Consider the following 17,805-nt stretch of genomic DNA (forward strand, 5'->3'; position numbering starts at 1 on the left):
AGTTCTGAGTCAGACACATCCACTCACACGCGGATACTGTATACACACATGCAGGTACACAGACATGTCACAGACACTCGCACACAACCACTCACACGCGGATACTGTATACACACATGCAGGTACACAGACATGTCACAGACACACATCTTTGGGTTTGACCTACAGTATCTTTGACTTTATCTTTGACTCTTTTTGAATGCTCCAGAGCAGCAGTACACATAGTTTTGAGAAGTGTAAAACATCAGTTGTAGGTGTAATTTTAAGAGGTTCGGAGATGTATTCCACGTCTGATCTACTTTTCTATTTGTTGTAGACCGTGAACAGGCCAAAGACGAAAAAGAAAAAATGTGTAAGTTATGACATCACTAAGTTGAATTGTCTCATTATGACATCTAAGTTGAATTGTCTCATTATGACATCTAAGTTGAATTGTCTCATTATGACATCTAAGTTAAATTGTCTCATTATGACATCTAAGTTGAATTGTCTCATTATGACATCTAAGTTGAATTGTCTCATTATGACATCTAAGTTGAATTGTCTCATTATGACATCTAAGTTGAATTGTCTCATTATGACATCTAAGTTAAATTGTCTCATTATGACATCTAAGTTGAATTGTCTCATTATGACATCTAAGTTGAATTGTCTCATTATGACATCTAAGTTGAATTGTCTCATTATGACATCTAAGTTGAATTGTCTCATTATGACATCTAAGTTGAATTGTCTCATTATGACATCACTAAGTTCAATTGTCTCATTATGACATCACTAAGTTGAATTGGCTCGTTGCGACCAACACTAAAGTGAATTGGCTCGTTGCGACCAACACTAAGTAGAATTGGCTCGTTGCGACCAACACTAAGTAGAATTGGCTCGTTGCGACCAACACCAAGTTGAATTGGCTCGTTGAGACCAACACTAAGTAGAATTGGCTCGTTGCGACCAACACTAAGTTGAATTGGCTCATTGCGACCAACACTAAGTTGAATCTCAGAATATCAGTGTCACAACCCAGGTCAATGCATCCCAGGTCAATGGTCCGGCTTGAATGATGTGTGTTGTGTGTTCCAGCTCGACAGCCCTTTAGGTCACATGTTTAGTACGTACCAGGTCAACATCAGGCAGTCCTGTGACCTGTGTGGTTTCTACATCTGGGGCATGGAGAAGGCCTACATGTGCAGCGGTGAGTGGCTATCTGTTGTTCACCATTAAACATAGAATTTGAATATAGAAGAGAACATTTGAAAAGAGAATTAGAATATAGAAGAGAACATTACAACATATAATTAGAGTTCAGAAGAGAACATTTAAAAGAGAATTAGAATGCAGAAGAGAACATTTGAACATATGATTAGAATATAGAAGAGAACATTTGAACAGAGAATTAGAATATAGAAGAGAACATTAGAACTGAGAATTAGAATATAGAAGAAAATTAGAACAGAGAATTAGAATATAGAAGAGAACATTTGAACAGAGAATTAGAATATAGAAGAGAACATTTGAACAGAGAATTAGAATATAGAAGAGAACATTAGAACAGAGAATTAGAATATAGAAGAGAACATTTGAACAGAGAATTAGAATATAGAAGAGAACATTAGAACAGAGAATTAGAATATAGAAGAGAACATTTGAACAGAGAATTAGAATATAGAAGAGAACATTTGAACAGAGAATTAGAATATAGAAGAGAACATTTGAACAGAATTTAGACGAGATCTTATCATTGTGTTATTTTCTCCTCTCTTCTTTTGTTTAGCTTGCAAATTGATATGTCACAAGAAATGCCTTTCCAAAATCATCACTGACTGCTCAACTCGATGTGCCAGGCTGGTGAGCAGTTTGTCAAGTAATGTTTGTCAAGTAATGTTTGTCAAGTTCACCAAGTTAAGTCTGACAAATCAAATTGTATTAGTCACATGTGTCTAATACAACAGGACCCATACCTTACAGTGAAATGCTTACTTACGAGTCCCTAACCAACAATGCAGTTGGGTAGCTGGGTAGCCATTTGATTAGGTGTTCAAGAGTCTTATGGCTTGGGGGTAGAAGCTGTTTAGAAGCCTCTTGGACCTAGACTTGACGCTCCGGTACCGCTTGCCGTGTGGTAGCAGAGAAAACAGTCAATGACTAGGGTGGCTGGAGTCTTTGACAATTGTTAGGGCCTTCCTCTGACACCGCCTGGTATAGAGGTCCTGGATGGCAGGAAGCTTCGACCCAGTGATGTACTGGGCCATTCGCACTACCCTCTGTAGTGCCTTGCGGTCGGAGGCCGAGCAGTTGTCATACCAGGCAGTGATGCAACCAGGCAGGATGCTCTCGATGGTGCAGCTGTAGAACCTTTTGAGGATCTGAGGACCCATGCCAAGTCTTTTCAGTCTCCTGAGGGGGAATAGGTTTTGTTGTGCCCTCTTCACGACTGTCTTGGTGTGCTTGGACCATATTAGTTGTTTGTTAGAGATGTGGACACGTGCTACCTGTCCCAGACCTGCTGTTTTCAACTCTCTAGAGACAGCAGGAGCGGTAGAGATACTCTTAATGATCGGCTATGAAAAGCCAACTGACATTTACTCCTGAGGTGCTGACTTGTTGCACCCTCGACAACTACTGTGATTATTATTATTTGACCATGCTGGTCATTTATGAACATTTGAACATCTTGGCCATGTTCTGTTATAATCTCTACCCGGCACAGCCAGAATAGGACTGGCCACCCCTCATAGCCTGGTTCCTCTCTAGGTTTCTTCCTAGGTTTTGGCCTTTCTAGGGAGTTTTTCCGAGACACCGTGCTTCTACACCTGCACTGCTTGCTGTTTGGGGTTTTAGGCTGGGTTTCTGTACAGCACTTTGAGATATCAGCTGATGTAAGAAGGGCTATATAAATTGATTTGACACCAAGGAACTTGAAGGTCTCAACCTGCTCCACTGCAGCCCCGTCGATGTGAATGGGGGCGTGCTCGGTCCTCCTTTTCCTGTAGTCCACAATCATCTCCTTTGTCTTGATCACGTTGAGGGAGAGGTTGTTGTCCTGGCACCACACGGCCAGGTCTCTGACCTCCTCCCTATAGGCTGTCTGATCGTTGTCGGTGATCAGGCCTAACACTGTTGTGTCATCGGCAAACTTAATGATGGTGTTGGAGTCGTGCCTGGCCGTGCAGTCATGAATGAACAGGGAGTACAGGAGGGGACTGAGCACGCACCCCTAAGGGGTCCCTGTGTTGAGGATCAGTGTAGCGGATGTGTTGTTACCTACCCTCACCACCTGGGGGCGGCCCGTCAGGAAGTCCAGGATCCAGTTGCAGAGGGAGGTGTTTAGTCCCAGGTTCCTTAGGTTATTGATGAGCTTTGAGAGCACTATGGTGTTGAATGCTGAGCTGTAGTCAATGAATAGCATTCTCACATAGGTGTTCCTTTTGTCCAGGTGGGAAAGGGCAGTGTGGAGTGCAATAGAGATTGCATCATCTGTGGATCTGTTGGGGTGGTATGCAAATTGGAGTGGGTCTAGGATTTCTGGGATAATGGTGTTGATGTGAGCTATGACCAGCATTTCAAAGCACTTCATGGCTACAGACGTGAGTGCTATGGGTCAGTAGTCATTTAGGCCGGTTACCTTAGTGTTCTTGGGCACAGGCATTATGGTGGTCTGCTTGAAACATGTCGATATTACAGACTCGAACAGGGAGAGGTTGAAAATGTCAGTGAAGACACTTGCAGTTGGTCAGCGCATGCTCGCTGTACACGTCCTGGTAATCCATGTGGCCCTGCGGCCTTGTGAATGTTGACCTGTTTAAAGGTCTTACTCACTTCGGCTGCGGAAAGCATGATCACACCTTCTTCACGGAACAGCTGGTGCTCTCATGCATGTTTCAGTGTTATTTGCCTCGAAGCGAGCATAGAAGTAGTTTAGTTCATCTGGTAGGCTCGTGTCACTGGGCAGCTCTCGGCTGTGCTTCCCATTGTAGTCTGTAATGGTTTGCAAGCCCTGCTACATCCGACGAGCATCAGAGCCGGTGTAGTACGATTCGATCTCAGTCCTGTATTGACGCTTTGCCTGTTTGATGGTTCGTCGAAGGGCATCCTTGTAAGCGGCAGCTCTAGCCTTTAGTTCAGTGCGGATGTTGCCTGTAATCCATGGCTTCTGGTTGGGATATGTACGTACGGTCACTATGGGGACGACGTCATCAATGCACTTATTGATGAAGCCAATGACTGGTGTGGTGTGCTCCTCAATGCCATCGGAGAAATCCCGGAACATACTCCAGTCTGTGCTTGCAAAACAGTCCTGTAGCTTAGCATCTGCTTCATCTGACCACTTTTTTATTGATCTAGTCACGGGTGCTTCCTGCTTTCATTTTTGGTTGTAAGCAGGAATCAGGACGATAGAATTATGGTCAGATTTGCCAAATGGAGGCCGAGGGAGAGCTTTGTATGCATCTCTGTGTGTGGAGTAAAGGTGGTCCAGAGTTTTTTTCCTTCCGATGGCACATTTAACATGCTGATTAGAAATTTGGTAAAACAGATTTAAGTTTCCCTGCATTAAAGTCCCCGGCTACTAGGAGCGCCGCCTCTGGGTGAGCGTTTTCTTGTTTGCTTGTGACGGAATACAGCTCATTCAATGCTGTCTTAGTGCCTCTGACTGTGGTGGTATGTAACAGCTATGAAAAATACAAATAACTCTCTAGGTAGATAGTGTGGTCTACAGCTTATCATGAGATACTCTACCTCCGGCGAGCAATAGCTTGAGAATTCCTTAGATATCGTGCACCAGCTGTTGTTTACAAAAATAAATAGTCCGTCACCCCTTGTCTTATCAGACGCTGCTGTTCTATCCTGCCTACACAGCGTATAACCAGCCAGCTGTATGTTGATAGTGGCGTCGTTCAGCCACGACTCCGTGAGGCATAAGATATTACAGTTTCGAATGTCCCGTTGGTAGTTTAATCTTGCGCGTAGGTCATCTATTTTATTCTCCAAAGATTGCACGTTTGCTAGCAGAATGGAAGGAAGTGGGGGTTTATTCGATCGCCTACGAATTCTCAGAAGGCAGCCCCGCCCTCTGGCCCCTTTTTCTCCACCTCCTCTTCACGGGAATCTGGGCCTGTTCCCGAGAAAGCAGTATATTGTTCGCGTCGGGCTCGTCAGACTCGTTAATGGAAAAAAGGATTCTGCCAGTCCGTGGTGAAAAATCGCAGTCCTGATGTCCAGAAGTAATTTTCGGTCGTTAGAGACGGTAGCGGCAATATTATGTACACAATAAGTAAAAAAAAACAAGTTACAAACAACGCAAATAAACTAACAAAAAACACAATCGGTTGGGGACATGTAAATGTCTGCATTCTTCTCCGGCTCCATTTTGAACTCCATTTTAACAAGTAAAGTTAACTTAGTGATGTAAAGTTTGTCAAGACTATTGATTAATCCTGTGTGTTGCCAGGACGATGGGAGACCTGGCTGTCTGCACTTTGGGGTGCAGGTGTGTGTACTGACCAGTAAGACCTACCCGATCCCCATGGTACTTCTGATGATGCTGGAGCATGTTGAGATGAATGGCCTGTACACAGAGGGCCTCTACCGTAAATCTGGTTCTGCCTCGCACGCCAGGGAATTACACCAACTACTGGAGACAAGTAAGTCCATTTTTCCAGAAAACATTGTTTTCCTATTGAATGTATTATGTGGGAACCATCTGCCGAGACACTGGTGTCAGAACAGAGGACCTACCAGCTGCCATGAACAACATAGAGCTATGGCATGACATCATCCGGCGCATTGCAGGTACCGGTAGAAACTACCGTAAAATTAAGTGCAATCTCTTTTTTTGTTTTGTCAGACCCTGAGACGGCGACTCTGGAGAACTACTCCATCCACACGATGACTGGCCTGGTGAAACGCTGGCTCAGAGAGCTGCCTGACCCCCTCCTTACTTACCGCCTCTACAAGGACTTCCTTCACGCCGTTGGTGAGTCTGTCTCATGGGTCCTTTTCAGAATGTCACAGCGTAGCAAAAAGGTTTAAAAACCTATGTTTTGAATGTACAGAGTTGACAGTGAAATCCATTTCAAATACTTGTGTGCTTCATTTAGCTTGCCCACTAGGCTACAATTGAGCCAATGGTATAGTCCCAAAAGTGAAACTCTGCAGACCCCCGCCCACCCTGCACACCAGGCAGTCAAGCTAAATCAAGCGAACCTCAAGTACTTGAAATAACTGTATTTGACATTGTGACATTTCATGTGTAGAGTTGCCAGAGCAATCTGAGCGGCTTCGTGCGGTCTACCAGAAACTGGACGAGCTTCCCTCCGCTAACTTCAAAACACTGGAGAGATTGGTCTTTCACCTGGTCAGGTAGGTTAAATCCCGCTTTCACCTGGTCAGGTAGGTTAAACCCCACTTTCACCTGGTCAGGTAGGTTATACCCCCCTTTCATCTGGTCAGGTAGGTTATTATATACCCCCCTTTCATCTGGTCAGGTAGGTTATTATATACCACCCTTTAATCTGGTCAGGTAGGTTATTATATACCCCCCTTTCATCTGGTCAGGTAGGTTATTATATACCCCCCTTGAATCTGGTCAGGTAGGTTATTATATACCCCCCTTTCATCTGGTCAGGTAGGTTATTATATACCCCCCTTTCATCTGGTCAGGTAGGTTATTATATACCCCCCTTTCATCTGGTCAGGTAGGTTATTATATACCCCCCTTGAATCTGGTCAGGTAGGTTATTATATACCCCCCTTTCATCTGGGCAGGTAGGTTATTATATACCCCCCTTTCATCTGGTCAGGTAGGTTATTATATACCCCCCTTTCATCTGGTCAGGTAGGTTATTATATACCCCCCTTTAATCTGGTCAGGTAGGTTATTATATACCCCCCTTTCATCTGGTCAGGTAGGTTATTATATACCCCCCTTTCATCTGGTCAGGTAGGTTATTATATACCCCCCTTTAATCTGGTCAGGTAGGTTATTATATACCCCCCTTTCATCTGGTCAGGTAGGTTATTATATACCCCCCTTTCATCTGGTCAGGTAGGTTATTATATACCCCCCTTTCATCTGGTCAGGTAGGTTATTATATACCCCCCTTTCATCTGGTCAGGTAGGTTATTATATACCCCCCTTTCATCTGGTCAGGTAGGTTATTATATACCCCCCTTTCATCTGGTCAGTTAGGTTATTATATACCCCCCTTTCATCTGGTCAGGTAGGTTATTATATACCACCCTTTCATCTGGTCAGGTAGGTTATTATATACCCCCCTTTCATCTGGTCAGGTAGGTTATTATATACCCCCCTTTAATCTGGTCAGGTAGGTTATTATATACCCCCCTTTAATCTGGTCAGGTAGGTTATTATATACCCCCCTTTCATCTGGTCAGGTAGGTTATTATATACCCCCCTTTAATCTGGTCAGGTAGGTTATTATATACCCCCCTTTAATCTGGTCAGGTAGGTTATTATATACCCCCCTTTCATCTGGTCAGGTAGGTTATTATATACCCCCCTTTCATCTGGTCAGGTAGGTTTTTATATACCCCCCTTTCATCTGGTCAGGTAGGTTGTACCACCCTTTCATCTGGTCAGGTAGGTTATTATATACCCCCCTTTCATCTGGTCAGGTAGGTTGTACCACCCTTTCATCTGGTCAGGTAGGTTATTATATACCACCCTTTCATCTGGTCAGGTAGGTTGTACCACCCTTTCATCTGGTCAGGTAGGTTATATACCCCCTTTTCACCTGGTCAGATAGGTTATATACCCCCCGTTCTGTTTTTCACTCTTTTACACATATGTGTATTCATGTTGACTGATGTTTGTAAATCACCATCTATCGTACAAAGGCTTTCCCGCTAGGCTTGAACTTAGGTCCCTGAGTTTTCCCTAACCATGTGACCTGACCAGGGAAAACTCCGGGCCCTGGTTATGCCACAGGTCATTTATAACCATGTTGTGTATTAGGACGATAATAGACGTGCTGTGTCAGATCTTGATGGAGTTTTTTTTTTTTACTTCCTCCAGAGTGGCAAAGGAGGAAGAACACAACAGGATGTCAGCAAACTCCCTGGCCATAGTGTTTGCCCCCTGCATCCTGCGATCCCAAGACACCACTGACCCCTTCCTAGTCTTGAAGGACGTCTCCAAGACAACCACGTGAGTCTATATAGGAAAGGTTTACATACGCACATCCAATGTCTTTGAGCAGGTATTAGATATCACAAAACATATGTTCAGCAAACGTTAAAAAGAGACTTGCACAATGGAATACAGTATATGCTACTTCCTAGTTTAGGGTTACATGTGTGTACATACAGTATATCTCAAGGTAGGATGGAGTCAGTCCTTAGTAAGCATTCTGGGATTTATTTTGGTTGTAAGAAGCCCTAACCCCTGACCCCTAACCCCTGACGTTTCCTCTCTCCCCCAGGTGTGTGGAGATCCTGATCTCGGAACAGTTCAGACGGTACACTGAGAAGATGCAGGATATCACCGAGCTGGAATACGCTGAGGCCCTGGCCGTCAACCAGCTCAAACTCAAGAGACAGAACACTGTAAGGACAGTGTGCTCACACCCTACTCCATACTGTTGTCACAAAGTTGGAAGCACAGAGTCGTCTCGAATGTCATTGTATGCTGTAGCGTTAAGATTTCCCTTCACTAGAACTAAGGGGACTAGCCCGAACCATTAAAAACAGCCCCAGACCATTATTCCTCCTCCACCAAACTTTACAGTTGGCACTATGCATTGGGGCAGGTAGCGTCCTCCTGGCATCCGCCAAACCCAGATTCGTCCGTCGCACTGCCAGATGGTGAAGCGTGATTCATCACTCCAGAGAACGCGTTTCCACTGCTCCAGAGTCCAATGGCGGCAAGCTTTACACCCCTCCAGCCAATGTTTGGCATTACGCATGATGATCTTAGGCTTGTGTGCGGCTGCTCGGCCATGGAGGCCTATTTCGGGAAGCTTCCGACGAACAGTTATTGTGTTGACGTTGCTTCCAGAGGCAAATGGAACTTGATAGTGAGCACCCAGTGGTCTTGTTCTGTGAGCTTGTGTGGCCTACCACTTTGCAGCTGAGCCGTTGTTGCTTCTAAACGTTTCCACTTCACAATAACATCACTTACAGTTGACCGGGGAAGCTCTAGCAAGGCAGAAATTTGACGAACTGACTTGTTGGAAAGGTGCCATCCTATGACGGTGCCACCGTCACCACACTAAGCTCTTCAGTAAGGCCATTCTATTGCCAATGTTTTTCTAATGAGATTTTATGGCTGTGTGTTCGATTTTACACGCCTGTCAGCAACGGGTGTGGCTGAAATAGCCAAATCCACTAATTTGAAAGGGTGTCCACATACTTTTGGCCATGCAGTGTATCTATTCTGATTACCATTTAATGCTCTACTGTGAATATAAACTTGATATACTGAGAATATCTGTGAATACGGATATGGATCACTGTGGGAAGTTCCATCATTCCCACTGAGAATTTCACTTTGGGAATGCCAGGTTCCCTAAAGCGGTTTGTCTTCCTGTCTCTGGTGTATTGACTCATCTCTACTGTATATCTACAGATCTCAGAGAAACCTTCATCGGAGCCGGACGCCCCTCACATGGACAACCTTGACCTGTTGGATATAGACATGGAATCAGAGAGGACCCTCATCGAAAGGATAAAATCCATCAAGCAGGAGAAGTGAGTGAAGAGATGGAGACTCCTCTCGTTCTCTGTTGTCGGGGGCAACATGTCGTCTCGACCCTAGAACAACACATATAACTGTTAAAGAGAAACACTGTCTTAGTTGGTACTGTAGAAGCTGTTTAGTTCTGTATATTTCATGGTGTTAATGTGTTTGTAACGTGCTGGACTCTGTGAAATATATGACTGTTATAGTAAGTATGTTATAGCTGGCACCAGATACCATACAGCTCAGCTCAGTGTTTGTCAAACCATTCCTGGAAGGGTGCGTGTATGTGTTTTTCAGGGAGGAGCTGGCATGCAGGTTGCCAGAGCTGGAGCAGGAGAACTCCGACAACGACAACCTGGACTCTGAGTCATCAATCAGCTCAGAGAGCCTGGACTCAGAAGGTCAGTAAAGGGGTATGGTAGGCCTACACCATCGTGCTAGATGCAGGGGTGGGCAACTCCAGTCCTCTGGGGCCTGATTGGTGTCACACTTCTCCATCCCTAGAAAACACAGCTGATTAATCACATGTCATTCTAAACTGAAGATCATGATTAGTTGGTTATTGGAGTCTGGTGTGTTAGCTGTGACACCAATCAGGCCCACAAGGACTGGAATTTTCCACCCCCGTTAGAGGATAGTGGGGAGCATGGAGACTGAGAAGGTCAGTAGAGAGGTTGGGTAGGCCTACACCATCCTCTGCCTTCTTGCACTTCAACTCTTTTCAACTGTTTGTTTTCGGTGAGGCTTTATTTTACATTCTACACTTTATTTTACAGCCTACACTTTATTTTACAGCCTACACTTTATTTTACAGCCTATTCTTTATTTTACAGCCTATTCTTTATTTTACAGCCTATTCTTTATTTTACAGCCTATTCTTTATTTTACAGCCTACGCTTTATTTTACAGCCTTTTACAGCCTACGCTTTATTTTACAGCCTACGCTTTATTTTACAGCCTATTCTTTATTTTACAGCCTATTCTTTATTTTACAGCCTATTCTTTATTTTACAGCCTATTCTTTATTTTACAGCCTACGCTTTATTTTACAGCCTACGCTTTATTTTACAGCCTACACTTTATTTTACAGCCCACTGTTACAGCCTACACTTTATTTTACAGCCCACTGTTACAGCCTACGCTTTATTTTACAGCCCACTGTAACAGCCTACTCTTTATTTTACAGCCTACGCTTTATTTTACAGCCCACTGTTACAGCCTACACTTTATTTTACAGCCTACACTTTATTTTACAGCCCACTGTTACAGCCTACACTTTATTTTACAGCCCACTGTTACAGCCTACGCTTTATTTTACAGCCCACTGTTACAGCCTACGCTTTATTTTACAGCCCACTGTTACAGCCTACACTTTATTTTACAGCCTACTCTTTATTTTACAGCCCACTGTTACAGCCTACACTTTATTTTACAGCCTACTCTTTATTGTACAGCCCACTGTTGCAGCCTACGCTTTATTTTACAGCCCACTGTTACAGCCTACACTTTATTTTACAGCCCACTGTAACAGCCTACACTTTATTTTACAGCCCACTGTTACAGCCTACACTTTATTTTACAGCCCACTGTAACAGCCTACACTTTATTTTACAGCCCACTGTTACAGCATACACTTTATTTTTACAGCCCACTGTAACAGCCTACACTTTATTTTACAGCCCACTGTAACAGCCTACACTTCATTTTACAGCCCACTGTTACAGCCTACACTTTATTTTACAGCCCACTGTAACAGCCTACACTTTATTTTACAGCCCACTGTAACAGCCTACACTTTATTTTACAGCCCACTGTAACAGCCTACACTTTATTTTACAGCCTACGCTTTATTTTACAGCCCACTGTTACAGCCTACACTTTATTTTACAGCCTACTCTTTATTTTACAGCCCACTGTTACAGCCTACACTTTATTTTACAGCCTACGCTTTATTGTACAGCCCACTGTTGCAGCCTACGCTTTATTTTACAGCCCACTGTTACAGCCTACACTTTATTTTACAGCCCACTGTTACAGCCTACACTTTATTTTACAGCCCACTGTAACAGCCTACACTTTATTTTACAGCCCACTGTAACAGCCTACACTTTATTTTACAGCCCACTGTAACAGCCTACACTTTATTTTACGGCCCACTGTAACAGCCTACACTTTATTTTACAGCCCACTGTAACAGCCAACGCTTTATTTTACAGCCCACTGTAACAGTCTACACTTTATTTTACAGCCTACGCTTTATTTTACAGCCCACTGTAACAGCCTACACTTTATTTTACAGCCTACGCTTTATTTTACAGCCCACTGTAACAGCCTACACTTTATTTTACAGCCCACTGTAACAGCCTACACTTTATTTTACAGCCCACTGTAACAGCCTACGCTTTATTTTACAGCCCACTGTTACAGCCTACGCTTTATTTTACAGCCTACGCTTTATTTTACAGCCTACGCTTTATTTTACAGCCCACTGTAACAGCCTACACTTTATTTTACAGCCCACTGTAACAGCCTACACTTTATTTTACAGCCCACTGTAACAGCCTACACTTCATTTTACAGCCCACTGTAACAGCCTACGCTTTATTTTACAGCCCACTGTAACAGCCAACGCTTTATTTTACAGCCCACTGTAACAGCCAACGCTTTATTTTACAGCCCACTGTTACAGCCTACGCTTTATTTTACAGCCTACTCTTTATTCTACAGCCCACTGTAACAGCCTACTCTTTATTTTACAGCCTACACTTTATTTTACAGCCCACTGTTACAGCCTATGCTTTATTTTACAGCCCACTGTAACAGCCTACGCTTTATTTTACAGCCCACTGTTACAGCCTACACTTTATTTTACAGCCTACGCTTTATTTTACAGCCCACTGTAACAGCCTACGCTTTATTTTACAGCCCACTGTTACAGCCTACTCTTTATTTTACAGCCCACTGTAATAGCCTACGCTTTATTTTACAGCCCACTGTAACAGCCTACACTTTATTTTACAGCCCACTGTAACAGCCTACACTTCATTTTACAGCCCACTGTAACAGCCAACGCTTTATTTTACAGCCCACTGTAACAGCCTACACTTTATTTTACAGCCCACTGTTACAGCCTACGCTTTATTTTACAGCCCACTGTAACAGCCTACACTTTATTTTACAGCCCACTGTTACAGCCTACGCTTTATTTTACAGCCCACTGTTACAGCCTACGCTTTATTTTACAGCCCACTGTAACAGCCTACGCTTTATTTTACAGCCCACTGTTACAGCCTACGCTTTATTTTACAGCCCACTGTTACAGCCTACGCTTTATTTTACAGCCCACTGTTACAGCCTACGCTTTATTTTACAGCCCACTGTTACAGCCTACGCTTTATTTTACAGCCCACTGTTACAGCCTACGCTTTATTTTACAGCCTACGCTTTATTTTACAGCCCACTGTAACAGCCAACGCTTTATTTTACAGCCCACTGTAACAGCCTACGCTTTATTTTACAGCCTACGCTTTATTTTACAGCCCACTGTAACAGCCTACGCTTTATTTTACAGCCTACGCTTTATTTTACAGCCCAGGTAGAAACTTAGAAATGACTTATGAAAACAATAACCTAATAAGTACGTCGTGATGGTGCTACTATGAGATTCTAGATTCTTGTAAAATAAAGTCTTGTTTTTCTTTTACTGGGACATTGGTTGACATACAGCATTTGAGGTATTTTTACCGATCTCCTGCTAGCCAACTCCTGGCTATATTACGGGAGAGATGGGAAGAAACAAGTGGTGTATTCCCTGTTAAAGTGGGTCATGCATGCAGTCTGCATACATTTAGTGCGGGTTTTGTGTAACCAGGTGAATGATTTACTGACAGCCTTACCAGTAACTTTGGTATTTCTGTGTTTTTTGCGTAACCAGGTAACAGTAACTATGTTATTTCTGGGTTTTGTGTAACCAGGTAACAGTAACTATGGTATTTCTGGGTTTTGTGTAACCAGGTAACAGTAACTATGGTATTTCTTGGTGTCTTTGTTCATTTCTGACTGAAGAACCTTTTTTCATTATTATCAGGAGCAGGCCGACTGTATCAGCCTGTTGTATGAGCCTGGTACCCGATCTGTATGCGCTTCGTGTAGCTCAGTTGGTAGAGCATGGTGCTTGCAAGAGCCAGTATAGTGGATTTGATTCCCGGGACCACCTAAATGTCTAATATTATATTAACTCCTCTGATTCTCATTGTCATTCCCAGCACCTACAGATCTGGGACCAGCTGCTATTAGATTAATTCAGAGTGTCTCTACCAGGCCCTGTTTTAACTAGCCTGCTGGTCCCAGATCAGTATGTGGTTTAGCCAACGCCTCTTAATAATCCAGACTTTCTCCACCAGGCAGAGTGAACCTGTTGTGGAGGAGCCAGAGGCAGGAGTGCCCTCCTAAGCCACCTGACCTGGCCCAGAGAACTACTACAGCCACAGGCCATGACCAGGCTAGATGGATAGAACCCCCAGCCTACAACAAGACCAGGAGCAGGAACTTCTCAGAACTGGACATCCCTTTCATAGATGAGGAAGAGGACTAGCCTGGGTGCCAGTCTGTTTTTGCTCCAAATGGAATTGTCATGCCAAACATGGCTGTACAATGACAGCAATGTAGTTGGAAAGAGCACTAAACAGATCTGGGACCAGGCTAGAGGACATCTAGGACTGGGCCATATTGTCCTCCGACAGGTGGCGTCTCTAATACACGATGCTAGTCCTTCGACTGATAGCGTTGGAGTTGTGTTATGGCAACAAGAACCAAGCACATGATGTATATTTTCCTACATCCATTAATGTGTGTGTGTGTGTAATGATCAAAGCTCAAATCAAATCTAATTTTGTTTGTCACATGCGCCGAAAACAACAGATGTAGACCTTGCCTTAAAATGCTTAGTTTTTAAAAGGTAAGAAAAATGTGCTACTCTAGGGAAAATAGTAACACAATAACGGGGCTGTATACAAGGGGTACCTTTACCAAGTCAATGTGCAGGGGTACGGGTTAGTCTAGGTAACTGAGGTAATATTTACAGGACCAGTCAAAAGTTTGGACACACCTACTCATTCAAGAGTTTTTCTTTATTTGTACTATTTTCTACATTGTAAAATAATAGTGAAGACATCACAATTATGAAATAACACATGAAATCATGTACGTAGTAACCCAAAAAGTGTTAAACAAATCTAAATATATTTTAGATTCTTCAAAGTAGCCACCCTTTGCCTTGATGGACAGCTTTGCACGCTCTTGGCATTTTCTCAACCAGCTTCATGAGGAATGCTTTACCAACAGTCTTGAAGGAGTTCCCACAATTGTAAATGAGAACTTGTTCTCAACTTGCCTACCTGGTTAAATAAAGGTGAAATAAAATAAAAAATAAAATATGCTGAACACTTGTTGGCTGCTTTTCCTTCACACTGTGGTCCAACTCATCCCAAACCATCTCAATTGGTTTGAGGTCAGGTGATTGTGGAGGCAAGGTCATCTGATGCAGCACTCAATCCCTCTCCTTGGTCAAATAGTGTGTTTTGGGTCATTGTCCTGTTGAAAAACAAATGATAGTCCCACTAAGCGCAAACCAGATGGGATGGCGTATTGCTGCAGAATGCTGGTTAAGGGTGCGTTTTGAATTCTAAATCACTGACAGTGTCACCAGCAAAGCACCCCCACACCTCCATGCGTCACAGTGGGAACCACACATATAGAGATCATCCATTCACCTACTCTGCATCTCACAAAGACAGGGCGGTTGGAACCAAAAATCTCCAATTTGGACCCCGACTAAAAGGACAGATTTCCACCGGTCTAATGTACATTACTCGTGATTCTTGGCCAAGCAAGTCTCTTCCTCTTAGTGTCCTTTAGTAGTGGTTTCTTTGAAGCAATTTGAGATGTGTCTAACTTGAACTAAGCATTTATTTGGGCTGCAATTTCTGAGGCTGGTAACTCTAATGAACTTATCCTCTGCAGCAGAGGTAACTCTGGGTCTTCCTGTCCTGTGGCAGTCCTCATGTGAGCCAGTTTCATCATAGCGCTTGATGGTTTTTGCGACTGCACTTGAAGAAACTTTTAAAGTTATTGAAATGTTCCACATTGACTGACTGACCTTGTCTTACAGTAATGATGGACTGTCGTTTCTCTTTGCTTATTTGAGCTGTTCATGCCATAATACGGACTTGGTCTTTTACCAAATAGGGCTATCTTCTGTATACCACCCCTATCTTGTCACAACACAACTGATTGGCTCAAATGCATTAAGAAGGAAAGAAATTCCGCAAATTAACTTTTAACAAGGCACACCTTTTAATTGAAATGCATTCCAGGTGACTACCTCATGAAGCTGGTTGAGAGAATGCCAAGAGCGTGCAAAGCTGTCCAAGGCAAAGGGTGGCTACTTTGAAGACTCTCAAATATAAAATATATTTTGATTTGTTTAACACTTTTTGGGGGATTACTACATGATGCCATGTGTTATTTCATAGTTTTGATGTCTTCACTATTATTCTACAATGTAGAAAATAGTAAGAAAAACCCCTTGAATGAGTAGGTGTGTCCAAACGTTTGACTGGTACTGTACATGTAGGTAGGGGTAAAGTGACTATGCATAGATAATAAACAAAGTAGCAGCAGCGTATGTGAAGCGTGTGAATGTATGTATGTGTGTGTGTGTTGGACTTGTTGTGTAGTGTGTGTGGCTAGAGTCCAGTGAGGGTACATCGAGCCTGTGCAAGAGAGTCGGTGCAAAAAGATTTGAATAAATAAGAGATGGCAGTCCGGGTGGCCATTTTATTAACTGTTCAGCAGTCTTATGGCTTGGGGGTAGAAGCTCTCAAGGAGCCTTTTGGTCCTAGACTTGGCGCTACGGTACCGCTTGCCATGCGGTAGCAGAGAGAACAGTCTGTCACTTACATTTTTACATTTTAGTCATTTAACAGATGCTCTTATTCAGAGCGACTTACAGTAGTGAGTGCATACATTTTTATATTTGTTCGTACTGGTCCACTGTGGGAATCGCACGCACAACCCTGGCAAGTGCCGTGCTCTACCAACTGATCTTCCTTTTGACACTGCCTGGTATAGAGGTCCTGGATGGCAGGAAGCTCAGTCCCAGTGATGCACTGGGCCGTACAACTACCCTCTGATGCCATACCAAGCGGTTATGCAACCAGTCAGAATGCTCTCGATGGTGCAGCTGTAGAACCTTTTGAGAATCTAAGGACCCATGCCAAATCTTTTCTCCTGAGGAGGGAATAGGTGTTGTCGTGCCCTCTTCACGGCTGTCTTGGTGTGTTTGAACCATGATAGGTCCTTAGTGACATGAACACTAGGGAACATGAAGCTCTCGATCTGCTCCACTACATCCCAGTCTGTGTGAAGGGGGGGCGTGCTTGGCCCTCCTCCTGTAGTCCACGATGCTGCTGTTGACGTTGAGATTCTCTTAAGAAGGCATCTGTGGTTCTCTAATACTGTCATAATGGAATTACACAAGACACAGTGCAGTCTGTTGTACCAATGCACCTTTGATTTTAACCATGTACAATCTCATGTTATTGTAAATCAGAGTATTTTGGATGTCTCACCTGATGTCTCACCTGTGTCGCACCTGTATAACGAGGACCAAATATTTTAAATCCATAATACAGGCTCCTTGTTTGCAATGGACTACTTCTATGCCACCTAGTTTGGTACTTTGTGAAATAAATGTTCTATTTTATTGATAATTAACCTAAAATGAAAACAATACAGTCAAGACTGTTTTAAGGTTATCAGCATATTTGTGTTTTTCTGTTTTCTGTGAAATTGAAATGGATATTTTCACCTTGGTCCTCCTTTTTTTTTTTTACAATATATTTATTGACATATTTTTACATTTTCACAAGCATCCCCCACAAAAAAACATGACAATTAAATGTTGACTCAGCTAAATGATGTAGACACGAGCAGCACTGAAGAGATTGCGATGAGTGAGATGCAAGACTTTGCTCTAAGACAGAATCTGCATGAGTTTGCTTCACAGAGTTACAATGTGAAGCGTACGGGACCAAAACAGCGGAGAA

General features: G+C 43.2%; 1 protein-coding gene across 1 annotated transcript in view; it reads left to right on the forward strand.

Annotated features, from left to right (window-relative positions):
- LOC120055401 (unconventional myosin-IXb-like) overlaps positions 1–14,778 on the forward strand; it is an 84,033-nt gene extending 69,255 nt beyond the window's left edge. Inside the window, exons 32-42 of the mRNA XM_039003265.1 lie at positions 317–352; positions 1,081–1,192; positions 1,772–1,845; positions 5,447–5,639; positions 5,843–5,971; positions 6,252–6,357; positions 8,033–8,164; positions 8,439–8,562; positions 9,584–9,705; positions 9,995–10,098; positions 14,101–14,778. Coding sequence (XP_038859193.1) covers positions 317–352; positions 1,081–1,192; positions 1,772–1,845; positions 5,447–5,639; positions 5,843–5,971; positions 6,252–6,357; positions 8,033–8,164; positions 8,439–8,562; positions 9,584–9,705; positions 9,995–10,098; positions 14,101–14,291 — 1,323 coding nt within the window. The 3' untranslated portion in view covers positions 14,292–14,778. The remainder of the gene's footprint in view (positions 1–316; positions 353–1,080; positions 1,193–1,771; positions 1,846–5,446; positions 5,640–5,842; positions 5,972–6,251; positions 6,358–8,032; positions 8,165–8,438; positions 8,563–9,583; positions 9,706–9,994; positions 10,099–14,100) is intronic.
- Positions 14,779–17,805: the final 3,027 nt, after the last annotated feature.

This window comes from Salvelinus namaycush, chromosome 11 (assembly GCF_016432855.1).
Source record: "Salvelinus namaycush isolate Seneca chromosome 11, SaNama_1.0, whole genome shotgun sequence".
Taxonomy (NCBI): Eukaryota; Metazoa; Chordata; class Actinopteri; order Salmoniformes; family Salmonidae; genus Salvelinus; species Salvelinus namaycush.